This window comes from Puma concolor, chromosome B2 (genome assembly GCF_028749965.1).
Source record: "Puma concolor isolate L17-30 chromosome B2, mPumCon1.1.hap2, whole genome shotgun sequence".
Classification (NCBI taxonomy): Eukaryota; Metazoa; Chordata; class Mammalia; order Carnivora; family Felidae; genus Puma; species Puma concolor.
Genome location: NC_141671.1, coordinates 104,436,504 through 104,456,069, shown reverse-complemented (window position 1 = coordinate 104,456,069; position 19,566 = coordinate 104,436,504). Strand labels below are relative to the sequence as shown.

General features: G+C 38.3%; 1 protein-coding gene across 2 annotated transcripts in view; it reads left to right on the top strand.

Moving 5' to 3' along the window:
• The first annotated feature begins 1,151 nt into the window (after positions 1-1,151).
• Positions 1,152-19,566, top strand: part of HDAC2 (histone deacetylase 2) — a 30,310-nt gene continuing 11,895 nt past the window's right edge. The window contains exons 1-6 of one of the 2 annotated variants that reach the window (XM_025925830.2): positions 1,152-1,463; positions 10,841-10,953; positions 12,117-12,234; positions 13,840-13,914; positions 14,948-15,086; positions 17,334-17,475. In XM_025925830.2, the coding sequence (XP_025781615.1) occupies positions 1,412-1,463; positions 10,841-10,953; positions 12,117-12,234; positions 13,840-13,914; positions 14,948-15,086; positions 17,334-17,475 (639 nt within the window). In that variant the 5' untranslated portion in view covers positions 1,152-1,411. Of the gene's footprint in view, positions 1,464-2,551; positions 2,571-10,840; positions 10,954-12,116; positions 12,235-13,839; positions 13,915-14,947; positions 15,087-17,333; positions 17,476-19,566 lie in introns of those variants that run through there. The other variant, XM_086707640.1, reaches the window with a different exon arrangement.

The following is a 19,566-nucleotide window of genomic DNA, read 5'->3' as shown; positions in this document are numbered from 1 at the left end:
GTCGCTCCGAATGGCGCCTGCTTCAATAAGGCCTTTTTTTTTTTTTTTTTTTTTTTTTGGTGAGGCTATGGAAGAGAGTGTGTATTCATGTATTTGGGAGAAAATTGTACAAGATATAGTTGGAATAAGAGTGCTACACTGTAGACTGTCAGAAGCCCCCACCCCTCACAATGCAATGTGATCGGCTTATAATAGGTGCTTGACAAATGTTTGTTGACCTATTGATCAGACACAGGTATTTATGGCTTCCATGAGTTTTGAAAGTGTTTTAGCATTCTGCTCCAATCTTCTAGTGTCCAAACAGCAGCAGCAGTATGGATGTGTGGATTTGGGGGGGGGGGGGGGGGAGACTGAATGAATTCAAACCCTGGATCAACAGCGGAGACGACCAAGTACCTTACTAAAGAAGAAATAGGAATAATACTTACATCTCAGTGTTTGGGGGAGTCTTAAATGGCCTACCAGGTAGCTTTTATAAATAGGTATCAATGAAAATATTGTAAGTGCAAATGCTTACCACTGTGCTTTACGCCCTGATGTAAATTCATTCTATAAATACTCATTCAAAACCAGGCAGTACTGTACTACTTATTGTCTGTATTAGGTCCCCTTAACAGATCGCAACCTCGGAGCAATTATCAACAAAAAATAATAAAGGAACAAACGAGAAACCTGAGGCGACCCGGCCCAGGGACCATGGGCTGCAGCCCGGCGTGTTCGAAGAGGCCGGAAGGGGTGCAAGAGTGGTCTCTCCCCGCCCGGTTCCCGGCACGTGGTCCGCTCGGGCGGGAGCTTCGCGACAGTGGGGGAGGGGAGCGGCGTGGGACAACGCGGAGGGGGGTCTAGGCGGCCAAGGCTACAGTTGGGGAGGCGCGATTGCGCAGACTCCGAATAGGCGCAACCACTGTGCGAAGATTGTGAGGGGGGGAGCGCTCACCCGGCGCCACACTCCCTTTAGCTACTTGTAGAGTGATAGCCTGACTATTTTTCTCGTTTCACGACTGCATTTGGCGCCGCTCTCCACAAGTTATTCATCATTAGAAGGCCTCTTATCTCAAGGCTGACAACGATTCTTTTTCTAGTCGGACCCCTCTTTCCCCCCCGTGAAGGCCACAGTGGACGCGTCCCACCTCCCCACGGCCTCCGGAGGTGGTTTGGCTGCCCCCTCCCCCTCCCCAGTGTCGCGAGTTGGCGCCGCTGCCACCCCCCGCTCCGCGCTCTCGGCCCCTCGGCCGGGCGGTACCGAGTCCTCCCGGCACCCCCTCCTCTCCTCCCTTCGGCTGGCCCTTCCCCGCGGGACTGCCACCCCCACCTTCGCCCCAGCCCTTTTCTTTCCCCGCCTAGCCGCGGCGGCAGCAGCAGCAGCAGGAGGAGGAGCCGGAGCCCGGAGGCGGCGGTGGCCGGGGAGCCCATGGCGTACAGTCAGGGAGGCGGCAAGAAGAAAGTCTGCTACTACTACGATGGTGAGAGGCCGGGCCGGCGGCAGGGTGGGCGGGCAGGGCTGGGCAGCCAGGCCGGGAGCCGAGCCGGACTCCGCGGCCGCCGAAGCGAGTGGGCGCCGGTGCTGAGGGGTGGGAAGGAGGAGGGACCGACGTCTGGCCGCATCTTAACCCATTCCCGACCCGACGCCGTCAGGGGGAGCCCCTCCGCGGCGAGCGGCCCCCGCCAGCTCTGCGGCGGGTGCCAGGTGGACTCCCCCCTTTTCCCTCTTGCCGTTCTCCCTCCGGCTGTACGGTCCGCCGCCCTGAAGGCGGCCGCCTGTAGGACGGCGCCGGCCTACCCTGCCTTGGTGGAGGTGGCCAAGGGGATGGTCCGGCCTCTCGCCTCTCCTGCCCCCCACTCGCGGGAACGGAGGTGTTGGGGGACCCAGCTCCGGCCCCCGACCCCTCCCCCCCGGGTCAAAATATCTACCCCGGCCCAGACTTCACACAAAGCCCCGCGGCCGCGAGAGCCCCGCCCCCAGTCCCCGTCCCTCCCCCCCTCCCCCCCCCCCCCCCCGGTCGCGGCTCGCTCCCGCCCCGCTCCGCCCCTCCCTTCCTCTTCGGCTCGGGCTGGCCGCAGTGTCTACTCCTTTCTCCGCCTCCAGCTTCACCCCGGACCCCTCGACCGGGTCGCGGCTGGCGAGTAGTTACTGAGGGTGGGGGCCCATGGACGCCTTGGGGCACACTCACTCCTCCGTTTCGCCGGGGCTCCATCCCTCTCCTTTGTTCGCCCGGTGCTTTCAGCGCCACTTTCTCAGGATTCAAACGAAAAGACTTCACTTCCTCGAAAAAAATTGGGGTTTTTCGAGTTTGAGGTAGTTAGTCTTCGCGGGAAATATGACGGTGCTAGGGAGACGTGGAGCTGTTACTGCTTGTGTTCGTGGATCAGACTCGATGGGTCCTGGCTTGTCTCTGTGAGAGGCGGTTGCCACCCACTTCTTTGTTGCTCTTTGTTCGATCAGGAAATACACCCTGCTTTGGAGGTTTAGGAGAGCATTGGCATCTTGCTTGTGAAAGCTGTTACTAGGTGGTGGGAGTTTGGGTGTAGGAAAACTTTGAGGAGTCGTGCGGAAAGTGCTGAATAATCAGGTAAGCTTGAGCTTGCGGCCCAGTAAAATATGAAAATCAGATAGCTTAAATTTTAGGGGTTCTCCCATTTGAAATTTGAGCAGAGACGTTACACAAAGACATTAACGGCAAATAGTTTCTCCTGGATTATTCTCCACAGAAGGATTTTGAAAAGTTAACAAAGAAGCTAGGCTCCGTGACCTGCGAGTCCTATTTGATGTGTCTCAAGCAGTACAAATCTTGAAAGTTGTTTCCTACAAGTGGTGTATTGTCTGTATTACAAAATCTTAGGTGGAACCAGACCTTAGAGATCTGGTTCAGAATGAAGCTGATTTTAATTTGAAAATGGCCATACCATATTACTTCATTAGCAAAGATGAATCTTTTAATGCCTGATCATATAAAATGACCATATAAAATGTGTCTTTGGGGGAAAACTTCAGATCATACGGAAGAAATCTAAATTGTTTGATGTTTGATGGCTAGTACTAAGTAGTTACCAGCTGTGGTATAAAACATTTTTTGAGAGCATTGCATATATGTGTAATACAAATTGAAATTATGCCATCCTGGAGGGATAGATAGGAGTACATTTTAATTTTAATATGAACTATATTTCTTAATGATCAGTCTTTAAAAATTTATGCGTATTTTGAGTAACTGGCGGAGCCCTTGCTCTCCATTCCCTGATCAAATTGGAAAGTAAATAACCGTATGTGTAAATTAATTTTTAAAATGATATTGTTTCTAAGGTTTAAAAAGCGGGGGAAACTAGTGCTAAGGCTCTTCCTGCAGCTTAGTTGCTATTGACAGTGATAGGCTCTAATGAAGCTGCTTATAACTTCTTGTCATCAGACTTGAATTGTAGAAGCAGGAAGTACACGTAAGGAGCAGTTTTAAGAACAGCTGTTTCTGGGCCCATTTGTGATGAGCCTTTGCTGAGGGAATGGGATGCCAAAGGCAGGATATGGGGCTTGATAGGTAGAGTGGAAAAAATCAAGTCTCATGAGTATCACTTATTTACTGTATACCATTCAACTGCTTTACCTGATGACCAACACCAGTTGTGTAACTGAGTTTTTGGAAATCTAAGGCTCTTGCCTCATTTTTAGAATGGAATTTTTGGTTGCTTTCATTTGGAATTTTCTTTGGATTTTTGTCGGGGGTGGGGGGAGCTAATAAAATGTTTTGGAGAAACTATTAAGTTGGCTGGGTATCATTGTGCTAATTATTAGTACATGATAGCATATATACTAAGCTTTGAACAATTCAAAAAGCTTACATTTTCATTATCCCCAAAATCCTATTTTGTCAGCTGATAAAGGTAGTGGTAATTTTTCTTTTTCTAATTGTGAGGAAAGAGAAAGGTAAAGTAGCTTCTGCACCAAAGAATGGGGAGACTTGGAGGTATACAACATGGATTGGATTGAAACTAAAAATCTGCTCGCCTAAATTAGCTGCTTTTAATGTGTTGGTAAAGAGAGTAGAAGACAGGAGTGAAGCGAATTCTACAACCATAGGAATCCTACGTTTAGGCTTAGTGGGACCATTAGGCACACTCTTTGCAACACAGAGAGAATATCTAGCAAATGAAAGAGACTTCTTGAAGACGTGTATTTTTCTCTGTATGCTTTATAGTGTTCAGTATTATACCCTTTAGGTGGCTGGAACGCTGGTTCCAGGTGAACCTTCAGGCATTGGTGGATGAGGTATCCTTAAACCTTTGAGGAAACTGTAGCAATTGTTGACCCATGCCTCCAAAGTTTCCAAAAACTCCCTTCTAAATCTTGGTATTCTTGCAGGTACTACAAGATTATCAATACTATGTAAAGTGACATAACTAGTTGCTGAGATTCCTTCTGACTTTAAAATGATGTGATTTCTGTACTTAAATGTAATTAGCAAACCAAGCTGTGTTAACGGCCTTGTCTGTGATACTCACATTTATCTTATTTTTTTAAGTTTACTTATTTATCTTGTGAGAGAGAGCCCACGCAAACAGTGGTGGGGCAGAGAGAGAGGGAGAGGGAGAATCCCAAGCCGGGTCCCTTCTACAGAGCCAGATGTGGGCCGGATCATGACCTGAGCCAAATCAAGAGTCAGACACCTAACCACTGAGCCAACCAGGTGCCCCACAATGCATTTATAACACTTTATCTAGAAATGTTAAATGTGCTTTGTTTTGAATCAAGCTTTAGGCCAATCACATTTAGTGCCTATTTTATAATGTATGTGATATAATAGGGTTGTATATATATGTCATTTACATAATTGTCTGTATATTGCTCTGTGCTCTGTTTTTTCCTCTTGATAGTGTGCATCAGAATTTTTGGAGACAAGTGGTTCAATGAAAAGCATGCACCACTATACAAAGATAGAATATAAAAGTTATCAAGATTGCACCTCCCAGGATACTCATAAGAATTCTGTTTGGCAGCCAACTATTCACAGATTTTCTTGGACTTTTATTTGTAACAGTGGTGCCAAAGCCTTTTGTTAGATAGATAGCCTTTAATAAAACGGCATGGGTTCTTTGCTGTAGTATAAATATTATCTGTAAAATAGGTAATCATTTTTTCTAGAACAGGTTATCAGCAAATCAGAGTACTGAATGAATTACAGCAGCAGTTCATAAATACCAGTAGTCCTAATTGCACATCACTATTTAGACCTAGTACTGTGTAATACTTAAATAAAACAGTTTTTCTTATACTTGGGTCCTCTTCCCCCAGCTATTCTTTACTACTCGTTTCCTTAAAATTTCAACTTGTGAGACTTTTCCCTATTACCTTAATCCTCATTACTGATTTTTTCCCTATTATACTCTCATGCTGTTTATATCACCTGAATTTTGTCCACCTCACTGAATATAAGCTTTGTGAGGACAGAGTCTTGTCTGTTTTGCTTATGTCTGTGCCTCCATCATGTAAATAAAAGTTAAAGGTTTTTTAAATTATTGATGAATAAATGATCAGTACCTTATTTTTATGGATAGAGCACTTTTTTTTTTTTTAACATTTATTTATTTTTGAGACAGAGAGAGAGCATGAACAGGGGAGGGTCAGAGAAAGAGGGAGAGACAGAATCTGAAACAGGCTCCAGGCTCTGAGCTGTCAGCACAGAGCCCGACGCAGGGCTCGAACCCACGGACCGCGAGATCATGACCTGAGCCGAAGTCCGGACACTTAACCGACTGAGCCACCCAGGCGCCCCTGGATAGAGCACTTTCATATAACATTTTCTTTGCTTCTTAAAACCATTCTGAGTTATAGACAGGTAAAATGAGTGGCATTTTGTCTATATTACATTTGAAAATAGATTCGTATCCCTGTTTGACCCAGTCCACTCCTTATCCTTTACCACATTGACTGGTTTTAATGTCCAAGAAGAGGTCAAAACCTGGTACCTAAAAGATTTTTCTTTATTCCTTTGGTGACGCAACAGTGGACCTCCTTAGGCTGCTACAAAAAAAGGGTGGGCCGGGGGCTTCCTCTTACAAAACAGAAAGTATTAGTAATTATTTTTCTTAACAAAAACTTGTAAATGCTTCGGTTGATAAGTATTTAAGGAGATAGTTGGAATTGGTAATCTCTTAGAGAATGATAATAGCATTGAAATATGAATGAGATCAGATTTAAAAGTTTAATAAGGATATTTGTACTGGTTGATTAAGTCCTGTTCCTATTTCCATAGCAGTTAGCTTATACTTGTTTATGAAAGCCCATAGAAATATCAAATGGGTTTAATATTTGTGTGCCAGGTAGACAAAAGATTATTTAAGTCCTAAGAAGGAAATAAAAGCTGTATACCTAAGTGTGGACCTTTGCAGGCTGTTCAGACAAGGAAGGCCTGAAAGAAGAGAATGGGCCAGTTTTAAAAGAGTTTTCCTATGAGGACACATGGGTGGCTTAGTGGCTTAAGCATCTGACTTCAGCTCAGGTCATGATCTCTTGGTTTGTGGTATTGAGCCCCCCGTCGGGCTGTGTGCTGAGCTCTGAGCCTGCTTCAGATTCTGTGTCTCCCTCTCTCTCTGCCCTTCCCTGTTCATGCTCTGTCCCACTCTTTAAAAAATAAACATTAAAAAAAAAACATTAGGGGAAAAAGGTTTTCCTATGTAGTACATTGCAAACTACAAAGGACAAGTAAGTTAGGATTTGGCACACTAAACAAAAGGGAAGATGTGGTGGAACCATGGGATGCCAAGGCAAGGTAGTAAAGGGCCAGACCACACAAGACATGTACTAAGAGATTTTAACTTTGTTCAGGGAATAGAAAACCACTGAAGGTTTTTAAATAGAACTCTTTAAGTGGAAAAAGGATGGTAAAGAGTGATGAATGGAAGACTGAAAGCAAGAATTGAATGTATGTTGGTCCACATAAAATATCATGGTTGTGGCTGACAGAAATGGACACATTTAAGAGAGGTTTTGAGAGTAAAAAGAACTTGTTGGTGGATTGGAAATGGAGCTGGAACTGGTTAATGGTGATACAGAATAAAGGATGATTCCTAAGTTTCTATCTAGATGGAACAGATTAGGTGACTCATTCCTAAGAGAAGAAGATTTTTAGAGCAGTCCTCTCTTGTTCACTGACTTGTCCAAGCACCTAGAAAAGTGCCTGGCACATGGTAGTCTCTTGATTTTGTTAAATGAATGAATGAACTTGAGAAGTTCCTGATACTTAAAGGTTGGTGGAGGAGTGGCTATGGGGTAGGAGTAAAGTCCAAGAGAGCAGTTTATGGAAGCCAGTGGCCAGTGTGTTAAAGATAGTGGACTAAGCAGTATGTGGAAGATGAAAAAATTAATATTTATAATCATTATTCTGCATATTGTGAATCTTCACATTTTTTTGCTGCAAAAATATTAATGTTTGATTATAGGCTGCTGTGTAGATCCCAGGATATCACATAATATACAACAGATGTAACAACTACATTTATAAAACCTGAAAAAAAATCTTAAATACATCTAGTCTCAAGTACTTTAGGTGAGAGTGTAGATCTTAGTAGCCATTTTGTTCTGATAGCTTTTGAAGAGTGAACAGTTGCTAAAATTTTGCAGATAAAATGAATTCTTTGTGAGGACTTCTTCATGTTGACGATTAAAATTTATTGTGTTCAGGGAACCACCTTGAGCTAATTTTTCTGATGTTTGCTTCATTGGTAAAGCATTTTTATGTATTTTGATGAAAATCAGGATAACATTTAAAATGTCCAAGTTGCGGGGCGCCTGGGTGGCTCAGTCAGTTAAGCGTCCGACTTCAGCTCAGGTCACGATCTCACGGTTTGTGAGTTCGAGCCCCGCGTCGGGCTCTGGACTGATGGCTCAGAGCCTGGAGCCTGCTTCGGATTCTGTGTCTCCCTCCCTCTCTGCCCCTCCCCCGTTCATGCTCTGTCTCTCTCTGTCCCAAAAATAAATAAACGTTAAAAAAAATAAAATAAAATGTCCAAGTTGCATTACTTCACCACTTAAATGAGTGGAATTTGTAGGTTCTTAAAACTAAGAAAAGACATTTTATGTTTATTGAAAAGTGGATGGCTACAAAGCAGCCTTGAGAGAATTTTGAGATATGGGATTAAACCAGAAAGAATTGGGAGATGGTTCTTTTATTAACCCCTTACGTTTTGGGGGAATTCTTGGTAAACCAGTTAATACTTATCTTTGGCTTGGTTGCCCTTGTGGACATGTGTCATTTAAGTAGGGGGCACATATTTTTGATGGGTCTGGGGCGCCTAAATTGTAGCAGAGAAAACTTGTTGAAAGCTACGTATATTCATACAAAATTGGAGGACCCTATATTGGTAAAAAAGTGATGGATTAGATAGGTAGTTTCTTATATTCATTTTCTTGAAATTAGTGAAGACCCTAAACCTTTACCATATTATATCCTTTCCTAGCCAGGTTTTCCCCTACCATTTCTACTGACTGTAAATGTCGTTGCTCTCCTACTAGCTACTGCTTAAAGATGGTCTGCGTTGTTCTGCCCACATTTGACTATAGCTCTTCTAGCTTGGCAATATTACCGGACTCAGCTGCATCTCACATTTCTTCACTATAGGAACAATAGTAATAATAAATACCTACATCATAGGGTTAATTGACAAGATTAACAGATCATAATGTGAAGTGCTTAGAATTGTACCTCCTAGTAAGCACTCAATAAATGTTCATTGCTGCTATCATTTTTTTTTTCAAACATGCTTGCTGAGAGATTGCTACTGTAGTCACCCTTCTGTAGGTTATTGGCATCTTTCCTATTATTAGATTATTAGTGGCTTTCCATTGGACTCTCAGTATGTCTATAACTAGAGTTACTTGGTCTTAAAATATAATAGATGTTAGAGACCTCTCATCTTAGTAAATCTAACCAAGTGTTTGGAAGTTCTCTGAAGACAAGTTTCTTTATTCTTATTCTCATGGTCTCTTGGTAGTGATAACTTAGAAGTAACCTCCCTTGCATTAATTTGGGTACGTGATGCTTTGTGATTCTAGCGGGCTTTCCATACCTCAAGAATTTCTTGAAACCAGGTTGCTTTCAAGGAAGTATGTGTGGTGCCAACCATGTAGAACTGAGCTTCATAGTATATCCTTGTAAAGGTAGTTTATTTCATACATGGCCCCTGAATTGTGATATATATACGCAGAGGAATGTTACATATCCCCATAGTCTTCCTTAGCTACTTGTCTGTATTGTCTTAGCTTTGTTGTTGGCTCTTGGTTTAAGAAAGGTGGCTTTCCCTTTAAATGACTGTGTATATGTTGTTTCCGGAAGAGAGTTTGTATTGAAAATGAGTTAAGTAAATTAGTGTTACAATACCAACAAAATAAAACAGTAGTAGTATTTAGAAATAGCTATGTTATGAAAATAGGCCCATTATAAAACAGGAATGTTTGTCCTGGAGTATTATCAAATACATGGAAGAGAGAAATGCAAGTTTTTGAGTTCTCAGTTTACATTAAACCAAAAAAAGTGGGGGCACCTGGGTGACTCAGTCAGTTAAGCCGCCGTCTTCAGCTCAGGTCATGATCTCCTCATTTGTGGTATCGAGCCCCCCATTGGGCTCTGTCCTCAGAACCTGGAGCCTACTTCCAATTCTGTGTGTGTGTCTCTCTCTCTCTCTCTCTCTCTCTCTCTCTCTCTGCCCCTCCCCTGCTTGCTCTGTGTGTGTGTGTCTCAAAAATAATAAACATTAAAAAAATTTTTTTTTAACCAAAAGTGTATATTAGGATTTTAGAAGATTTTTTTGATCCTGAAATAGAGAGGGAAATGGTATTCTTTATCCCTAGCTTTTACATAAACTCATGTTGAAGTGATTAACTTCAAGCCATTAAAGTCAGCTTGACTGTCCTCACAAAATTTCGGAATTATTTATTTAAAGACTAGAATTGATACTAAAATAATTTCTAATTTAATACAGTCTGTTGCAGAAAGTGCTTGTTACATTAAAAAAATAGTATATTTTTAGAGGTTTCCTTAATATTTTTATTATAAAACCACTAGGTCTTTACCTAAAAGTATTGATTTTATTGAAATTTGATAGATGAAAATCTGGTTTTGGTGTTACCTGCTCATTTTAAAATAGACCTTATGTATAAGTTTTAAAACGTTGGTATATAAGATGTCATGGAAAGGTAGGCTGGCAGTTACAACTTTTAATCATTAAGAATGAGACAAAATATCCTTTCTCCCTTAAAAAATGTCATGAGTATGTGTGTCTCATCAGAGCAAAATTTTATTTACGATCTAAATTTCATTTACCAAAAATTTCTCTCATAAACTGATAAGGATGTATATGGAATGTTTTAACCCACATAATTCTAACTCTAAAGGATTTCTGGAATGCCAGTAAATATTCAGGAAGTAATTGCTGTAAAATCTTTAAATAATAACAGTGAAACTCAGCGAATTTACCTTAGGCATCTGAACTTGCCAGTGAATATGAAAAGTAATTATCAATTTAAGTAACAAAAACCACTTTTGTAAGTCATTACAGAGTATTTTATTTGGACTAATCCTAAATAAGAAATTTTGGTAAGCTGAAAATCAGAAAGCTTCCTTGCCTTAATCTATAAATAAGCATAACATATACTAATGGAGTTATCACATGTAAACGTGTACATAGTATCTTGGTTTTCTAATATAATTTGAAAGTTGAAAAATCCAAAATCATTATTTAAGGTTTTAAATCTTATTTGGGTGATAAATGCCTGCTACTGATAAACCTACATAAATTTAGATTGTGAAGATTCTCTTGTTCGTATTATTCAGTTGATGTTGTTTTTCTATTTTAGGTGATATTGGGAATTATTATTATGGACAGGGTCATCCCATGAAACCTCATAGAATCCGCATGACCCACAACTTGCTGCTAAATTATGGCTTATATAGAAAAATGGAAATATATGTGAGTATACCTTTTGGTAAATATTCAGCAGTGATTTTATTTTTTTAATCTACTGCCCTGAAACTTTATTACTCCCTTTGGAGGGCATTTAGCAGATGAAAAAGTCTGGAAGAAAACAGAAACTCCTTTTTGTTTTATTCTTCAGAGAAAACTGGGAGTGTGGGAACTGTAGCCTCTCTTTTCCCTGCTCCTCCACTACTTTTAAAAAGTTTCCCATATCCCACCTTTTCACATTCTGGAGAACAACTCAGTTTAGCATACTAAATATTTTGGTTACCGTAGTGGTTGACCTGGCTGTGCTGCTGAAGAGTTGACCTGGGACTATTACGAAAGAATTATGTAGAAAATTCTAGAAAATTGGCATATGGAACAGTGTGTTAGTGGACGTGCAGAATATAAATAACATTTAAGATACAACTGCTTTAAATGTTTTTGCACTGATGGGAGTATATATAAACAAATGCAAGACACAATTCTTGCCTATCTGGGGAGAAAAGAAAGACTTGAAGCAGTTAACAGTGTTGGATGTGTGTGTGTGTGTGTGTGTGTGTGTGTGTGTGTGTGTGTGTGTGTATGTATGTATGTATATATGTGTATATATATGTACGTATATACACATGAGTTATTTTCTTTGAAATATAAACAGAGGAGAGGATTGGATAAGACTATCTGGAAGCCTTCTGGGCTTCTGGGAGAAGTGTGTCATAAATAAAATTGAGCTCTTGGGCACAAGGATAATTAAGATAGGCAAAGGAAAGGAAGAGAGATCCTGAACAAAGACTTAAAATTGAGATTGAGTCTCATTCTCACTGTATGCAGAGCAGGTTTATGATAGAAGGTTTGTGACGGAAAATGAAAGAAAGGGTTTCTAAACATGGATTCGGTAAGTGTTGAGCCATTTCCACTAAAATAAAAGGAGTGATTAATTTATAGTTGGGGCCAGACCTGTCTAATGCTTTTAAAGGAGTAGAAATTCGCTTCAGAATTGATACGGTTTCCTAAAAACACACATGTATAAATTTGGATTAGCTTTGAATTTTATTTTGTTCTGGCCAGCCTAATTCTTTTAGAGGACGGTTAGGGGAAATTGTATATTTTGTGTTTGATAATTCTGATATAACCAGTTGTAATTCCACAATTCTGACATTTGGTTTTCTTCACAGAGGCCCCATAAAGCCACTGCTGAGGAAATGACAAAATACCACAGTGATGAGTACATCAAATTTCTACGTTCAATAAGACCAGATAATATGTCTGAGTATAGTAAGCAGATGCAGAGATGTACGTTTCTGTGCTAAAAATATATGCTAGTATTGATAAGTGTAAATGAGTATTTTTAGAAGCTTATAATTAGAGTTATCCAAATCTAGGTATTCTGCCTGATCTAAATATTATTTTAATTATTGGTTTGAAAAGTCAATGTAAAAATACTAAAGCTACTTTGTAAAAAACAAAAGCAAACTCTACTTGAAGCCTATTGATTTGCCAAACTGCCAAAGAGCTATTTGGTGTTCCTCTACTCTTTGTTTTGGTTAACTTTGGGAGAATGGGTATTAGTGGGAAGACTTTGTTCCCTTGCTGTTTAAAAAAAGTGATTATACTTTGATTGGTCTTAGCCTGGTATATATATCTCATTTTCTATTTGTGTGCTTTAGTTAATCTGGATTGTAATACATAATCTGTTCCTTCCCATTGTTAGTGACACTTTTGATTTTCTTCTATAAAGCATTTTATAGATAAAAAGTATTTTATTAGTGATTGGTTGGCTTGAAAGTGTAATGCAAAGTGTCATCCTAGAATGATTGCAACAGAGTTTTTTAAACCTTGTTAACTGGAGTTCATTCTTATCAGTGTTTTTATTAATCAATTTTAGTGATGATTTTTTTTTAATGAACAATTTCAATAATGCTAAATTAAGTGTAGTTGTTAGACATCTCATACATTTATAGAACTTTGTATACATTTCTACTATAGATTATTTATTCAGTAAAATGCTGTAATGTAAATAGAACATACTATTTATACATGTTTTTTTGATAGAGATTTAGGCTTAAGATTAAAAGTCATGAGTAGATGGGGCAGATGAATTAACAGGATTGATTTATTAATACATAGTACTGAATTATATTATGATTATGATTATATCTGAGCAGTAAGAAACCAAAATTTATTCATTGTAGTGTTAGATTAAGGATATATATACAAAGCTATGTAAAATAATTACCCTTACTTTTGAAGAAGTTGTAATTTGAGAGGTGGGGAGAGACTTGAGAATGGGTTATATACATATATGTCCCTTTTATCTTGTCTGTACTAAGGAACTAAATATATTGCAGTGTGTCACGTATCTGTAGGTGTTGTTTTCTCGTGCTTTGTATACTCTTTTCTTCTACACCCTGGCTGTTACGAACTTAGTTAATTCTTCTCCTTTGAGATGGGGTAGGCAACCTGCTGCTTTATCTTTTTAGTACTCGCTAAAATATAGTTCAAAGTTATGGATAGTCTGTGCATGTAAGGAATTGTAAAGAGAGTAAATTATAAAGGAATTAAAGTTGCTTCGATTTTGTAGAATCTTGATTAATTTATTGAATATTTGAGGAGAAATGCCTAAATTTAAGTCTGTGTTTTAATTAAATCAAATACGTTTTATATTTTGATTGCTACTGATTTTTTGGTAATAGAGATGTTCTACAAATAATCCTGGTAAGATTTGGTGGTGGTGTTTCACATACAATGCTTTAATTACCTTGGATAAATGATATATTTTTAAGTAACAAACTTTAGCTTTCTACCAAGATGTTTTATGATTGCATCAAATAAAGTTTTTATAAGAAAAGGTTTCATTAATTCACAGAAGGGCTTGTAACTGTAATCCATCTTTCACAGTTAATGTTGGAGAGGATTGTCCAGTGTTTGATGGACTCTTTGAGTTTTGTCAGCTCTCAACTGGTGGCTCAGTTGGTAAGTGTCCTGATTCAGATTTAAAAATTGGCTTAGGGGCACCTGGGTGGCTCAGTTGGTTAAGCGTCCAACTCTTGGTTTTGGCTCAGGTCAAGATCTCACGGTTTGTGGGTTCAAGCCTTGCGTCAGGCTCTGTGCTGGCATCACAGAGCCTGCTTGGGATCCTTTTTCCCCCTCACCTGCTTGTGCTCAGTCTCTCAAACTTAAAAAAAAATGACTTAAACTTAGTATGTATCTTTTGGGTTATTTGTTTAGAGCAAAAGTTTTAATGGTAGTGGATTTTAATAACAAAAAAATAATCTGTATGTTTATAGTAGAGTACAGTTGTCTTTAAAAACCCCTGTGTTTGGGGCACCTGGCTGACCCATTGGGTAGAGCATGTGACTCTTGATCTAGGAATCATGAATTCAAGCCCCACATTGGGTGTAGAGCTTACTTTGGAAAAAAAGTAAGTAAAGGTAGTTACTTCTTTCTTTAAAAATCAGTCAATGAATTCCCCATGTTTTATGGTCATAATGATTTGAAGTTTTCAGTTTCTTACTGCTATTATATTTTCACTTAGAGATTTCTCTCTTCTGCCTCTCTAGTTACCAATTTCCATATATACCCTTATTTAATCAGATCACAGCTATAGGGTAATATTTATCTAAGGAGGGGCGCCTGGGTGGCTCAGTCGGTTAAGTGTCTGACTTTGGCCTAGGTCATGATCTCACAGTTCGTGAGTTTGAGCTGCACGTCAGGCTCTGTGCTGATACCTTGGAGCCTGGAGCCTGCTTCGGATTCTGTGTCTTCCTCTCTCTTTCTGCCCCTCCCCAGCTCATGCTTGCACTTTGTCTCTGTCAAAAATAAATAAACTTAAAATATATATATATTTATCTAAGAAAAAATTGCTGTTTGTGCCCTAGACAGTGATCCTTATATTTTTGTAATTTTAAGTTCTTTTATACATGGCATACTCTATATAGGGCTTTTGTCTAGTTCTACTGTTTTTTATTTTAAACACTTTCAAAGTCTACCGTGTCTGGTTTTTTAGCTGGAGCTGTGAAGTTAAACCGACAACAAACTGATATGGCTGTTAACTGGGCTGGAGGATTACATCATGCTAAGAAATCAGAAGCATCAGGATTCTGTTATGTTAATGATATTGTACTTGCCATCCTTGAGTTACTAAAGTAAGTTAATTTGTGTTATTTTTCTTATGAAAAAAGTTTAAAACAATATGAATCTATGGCTTTAAAAAACATATCAAGTAGGTTAAAAGTAGTTATGGTGAGTCTTCTATGGATTTTTTATAAACCATTGTAGAAATGCAGGACATTTTCCCATTCCTTGGATTAGTGAGAATGAGAAATGCCTATGTATATCTAAAAGTCCCGTTAAATATCCTTTTAAAAAATACTAGAAGTAGTGTAGCGATTTAGATTTGGGTTATAGTTTCAACTAATGAGAAATGACATGACCCTGAAGTTCATGTTCTAACATTTTGTAAGTTTTAACTCTTGAAGGCAAAAATATGAAACGTTGTGTTAAAGGAAATTTGTTTTTTGAATGAGTTTGTGTAGTTTTACGTGCAGTGGGGCTTTGTTCTCTACTAATGGATAAAATTATCTCTAAATTACTAGAATAGTTTTATAGTTACCCTTGATGGCAGTTTGAGAGCGGTATCTATAGAGGAGGTACTTAAGAATTTGGAAATTTATAAAGTTTTGGTTTTTTTTTAACCATTATCAGTTGTAACATGTCTTAGATTCCACTTGAGATTGTAGTGAATTAGTTTTTTCTCAGTACTGAAAATGTTGCCTATAGTTGATACCATGCATACGGTTCATAGAAACTAATTTTTCAGTCATGTAAAATTTGGAATTGACTCCTCATATAAACAACTAAAATGTTTCAGTGAGCTCATTGAGAGCCAGGGAAAACCATTTGAAATTATTTGCCTTGGTTTTTAATTTACTATTGATGTTGGTTCTTGTGTCTTCATCTCTTGAGTAATAGTTCTTGCCCACATGCTTATAGTCTTTTTTTTTTAATTTTTTTTTTTTTACATTTATTTATTTTTGAGACAGAGAGAGACAGAGCATGAACGGGGAAGGGTCAGAGAGAGAGGGAGACACAGAATCTGATACAGGCTCCAGGCTCTGAGCGGTTAGCACAGAGCCTGACACGGGGCTCGAACTCACGGACTGCGAGATCATGACCTGAGCCGAAGTCGGACACTTAACCGACTGAGCCACCCAGGCGCCCCCCACATGCTTATATTCTTAAACAAGTTTAACTTAATTTGTCTAGACATATTTCTTTAACTGATGTGATCAAACATTTAATTAGTTGACAGTTGATAAGCCACTTATGAACCACTTAGAAACTTGCTTTGCTCACAGCTTTATTATTTTTGTGAAGAGATTCTGCTATGATGAGACATTCTACTTTTATTTCATAACTTTGCTGAATGGTGCTTTCCTGTGAGTTGAGACTGTTCCTAAGAGTGCTTAGTTTGATAATGTCAGTTTACATTATTTTCTTTTAACATAGCTGTGGTATCGTCATGTAATAAATACAGTGCTGCCATTAAACTCAGTAACAGAATAATCCTCAGGTTACAGTGCCATAAAAGGATGACATTCAAAGTTCACTTTCCTTTTCTCTTGTTTTGACCTGGGTGCGTGCTACTAATAAGATGTCACGTTATGATGATACACATGGCTCTTAAAATGCATTCAAGTTATAACTGTATTGCTGCAATTTGCAGTGCTCCAATCCGCACTGTGAAGTGACGAGAGTACCGAATGTGGTTTCTGTCACAACTGCTCTACTCTGCAGTTGAAGCACAAAAGAAGCCATAGACAATATGTAAACAAATAAACGTGGCCATGTTTCAGTAACACTTTATTTATGGACATTGAAATTTGAATTTCACTTAATTGTCACATATCCTGAACTATTCCTGTTTTAATTTTATTTTTCAGCCATTTAAAAATGTAAAAATTATTCTTACATTAAAGCTTTAAAAAAGATCCCATTGGCCAAATTTGGACTGTGAACCATAGATTGCTAACCACTGTTGTATAACCCTGAAAATGTACTAGAGAGATGTTTTAAAGTAACAGTTCTAAGTATGGTATAATCTTCAGTTGTTAATATATAGGAACATGTGCTATGTTTTTAAAACCTGTAGAATAGGACAGATTTCACAGAGAGTAAATACATTTTACCTAGATTGGGGCTAAAGAGAAGATTTAAGGATCTAAGACTCAAACTTATAATTTCAGGTGTATGAATGGTCTCTTAAGCTGGAAGTAAAGTAAGAAAAGGGATTAAACATTCTGGAATGCAAGAGCTCAAAAATAGGTTTTCTGAATCCATGGTGGTTCTTCCCCATCTTAAAACCCTTTGAAAACTTACGGCTTTGTTTTCAGGTATCATCAAAGAGTCTTATATATTGATATTGATATCCATCATGGTGATGGTGTCGAAGAAGCTTTTTATACCACAGATCGTGTAATGACTGTATCATTCCATAAGTATGGGGAATACTTTCCCGGAACAGGAGATTTGCGGGTAAGACTGAATTCGGTCTGAATAAATAATTACGAGATAAATATTAGGAAAACTGAGGAAGCTAATAATTATATATCTAAACTAATATTGTTCTTGAGTCATTAATTTGAAATTTGTGTGCAGAATAGAGTCTTTTTTTATATGTTATCTAACATATGCTAGAATTCACTTTCATTGACTATACAAAAATTCTGAGAGGACTTCCTTTGGCTCGGTCACTTTCTTTGATTGAATAATTGTTTTTGAACATCCCTGAAGCACTAAGCAGTCTTCTTGATTGCTGTTCATTTGAATCTTCAAAACCTACTTGATAGTAGTCAACATTGTCTTTGATTGTAAAGACTGGTGGAAGAAAATAAGAAAACAATAAAATCTTTTTTAGATTCTTGTACTGTTCTTTTTATAGTTAGTCTTGATTTAATAGGTCTAATTTTAATCTCTTTTTCTTTTGGGGAAAGAATACCATAGCTTATCCCGCCTGCCTGTTAAATTAAATGCAACTATTTCTTTTATATTTCTGTTATCTTCTTCCATTTGGTGGTCTTTAATGAATGTAAAAACCAGTGGTCAAATCTTGTTTCTATAAAGTTCCTGAAGTTTTTTTTTTTTTCTTTTTCTACACTAGTTTTTCTTGAACCAAACTATATGCATGTTGAAATTTATTAAAAAATTTAAATAGCTGTTTTTAATTCAGCCTGGATTATATAGGAAATTTCTCTTAGCATGGCATTCACCATTAGTTCCAAATTATTTTATTAAGATTATTTTTCATATCTGTGGTATGGAGTTTATTTTAGCAACCATGTTTTTCAAATATGTGAGTTTTCTTTATTTGATCACAAGGTGGTGCTCTTTCAGTAAGAGTTGTGATGGTGAAATCTTTCTTATAAATAGGTAGAGCGTCAGTGGTTTATTTCTGTTTAAATTATGTGGCTTTTAAAATTGAAAATTTACATTTTCACTTTCTTGCCTGTTAGCTCGGTCAGTGTCTTTCCTCACTTGGTCTTAACTTACATACTAGTGATTCTCAGAGTATGACCCTTAAACTGGCAGTATCAGTGTCTCCTGGGAACATATTGTCAGGCCTCAGAAACTCAGATTCTGTGCATTAAAGTTTGAGAGGCACTGCTCTAAATCACTAGAATTCCTTTGCCTACAACCATTGCACTAGAAATTCAGCAAAAGCCTTGCTAATTTTAAGTTTAAAAAAATTAGTCTCTTTTCAGTATGGTCCTAATTAATCTCAGAAATGGCAAAAGTCAGCCTGTGTTTTAATTTCTGACAGTATTCTTATGATTGTTTGAAATTGGTGGAAAATATTGGAGAATGAATGTTTTTAAAAGATTTCAGGATGACTGAATATCTTCTACTCACTTAAGATTTTGCACACACTATATGAAATAGCCTCATAATATTTTTTCCCTTTGGTTATTATAAAAGGTAACCCCAAAATTTTGCAAGGAACTCAAGATCAATCATACATGTAGTTGTATTTGGAGTTTCATAAAACTTGTGTGTATCTTTAGATGTTAATTTGATAAACATTCCTTTTCCTTCGTGACAATTTATTCTAAATTAGAAAAGAAGGATACTTTGAGCGTTGATCATTGTTCAAAATTGTATGCATTTATTAGATCGGGAGCATAAGTAGAAGAAAAAGGGGTATGATACAGTAGTAGTTGAGGAATTAGAAATGGAAGGGATATAGCCTGGTGCTACAAGGGGAGCAGCTCTGAGTTGCCAGCCTTTGGCTGGAGTGAGAAGTGCTGACCACCTTTCTGTATTCTGAAATCTCAGTGTCAAGATATATTCCAGGAATTTGGTTTTTAATGAAGGAGTTTAAGAATTCACAGTGCTTTTAGTTTATCCACATCTGTATGGTTTGCATTTAGTTACATATAAACATTTAGATTTTTTAAGAAAAATTTGGTTGGGAGGAGATGTGTAATCCCGCTTGTCTTCGTTGGAAGATGGCTCATAATAACTAATATTGAAGGATAAACTATGCTTTTTTAAAATGAATCAAGCTCAGATTATTATATGAGAGATCAGGGGAGAATTTACATACAAGTGTTAGTAATCCTAAGGATT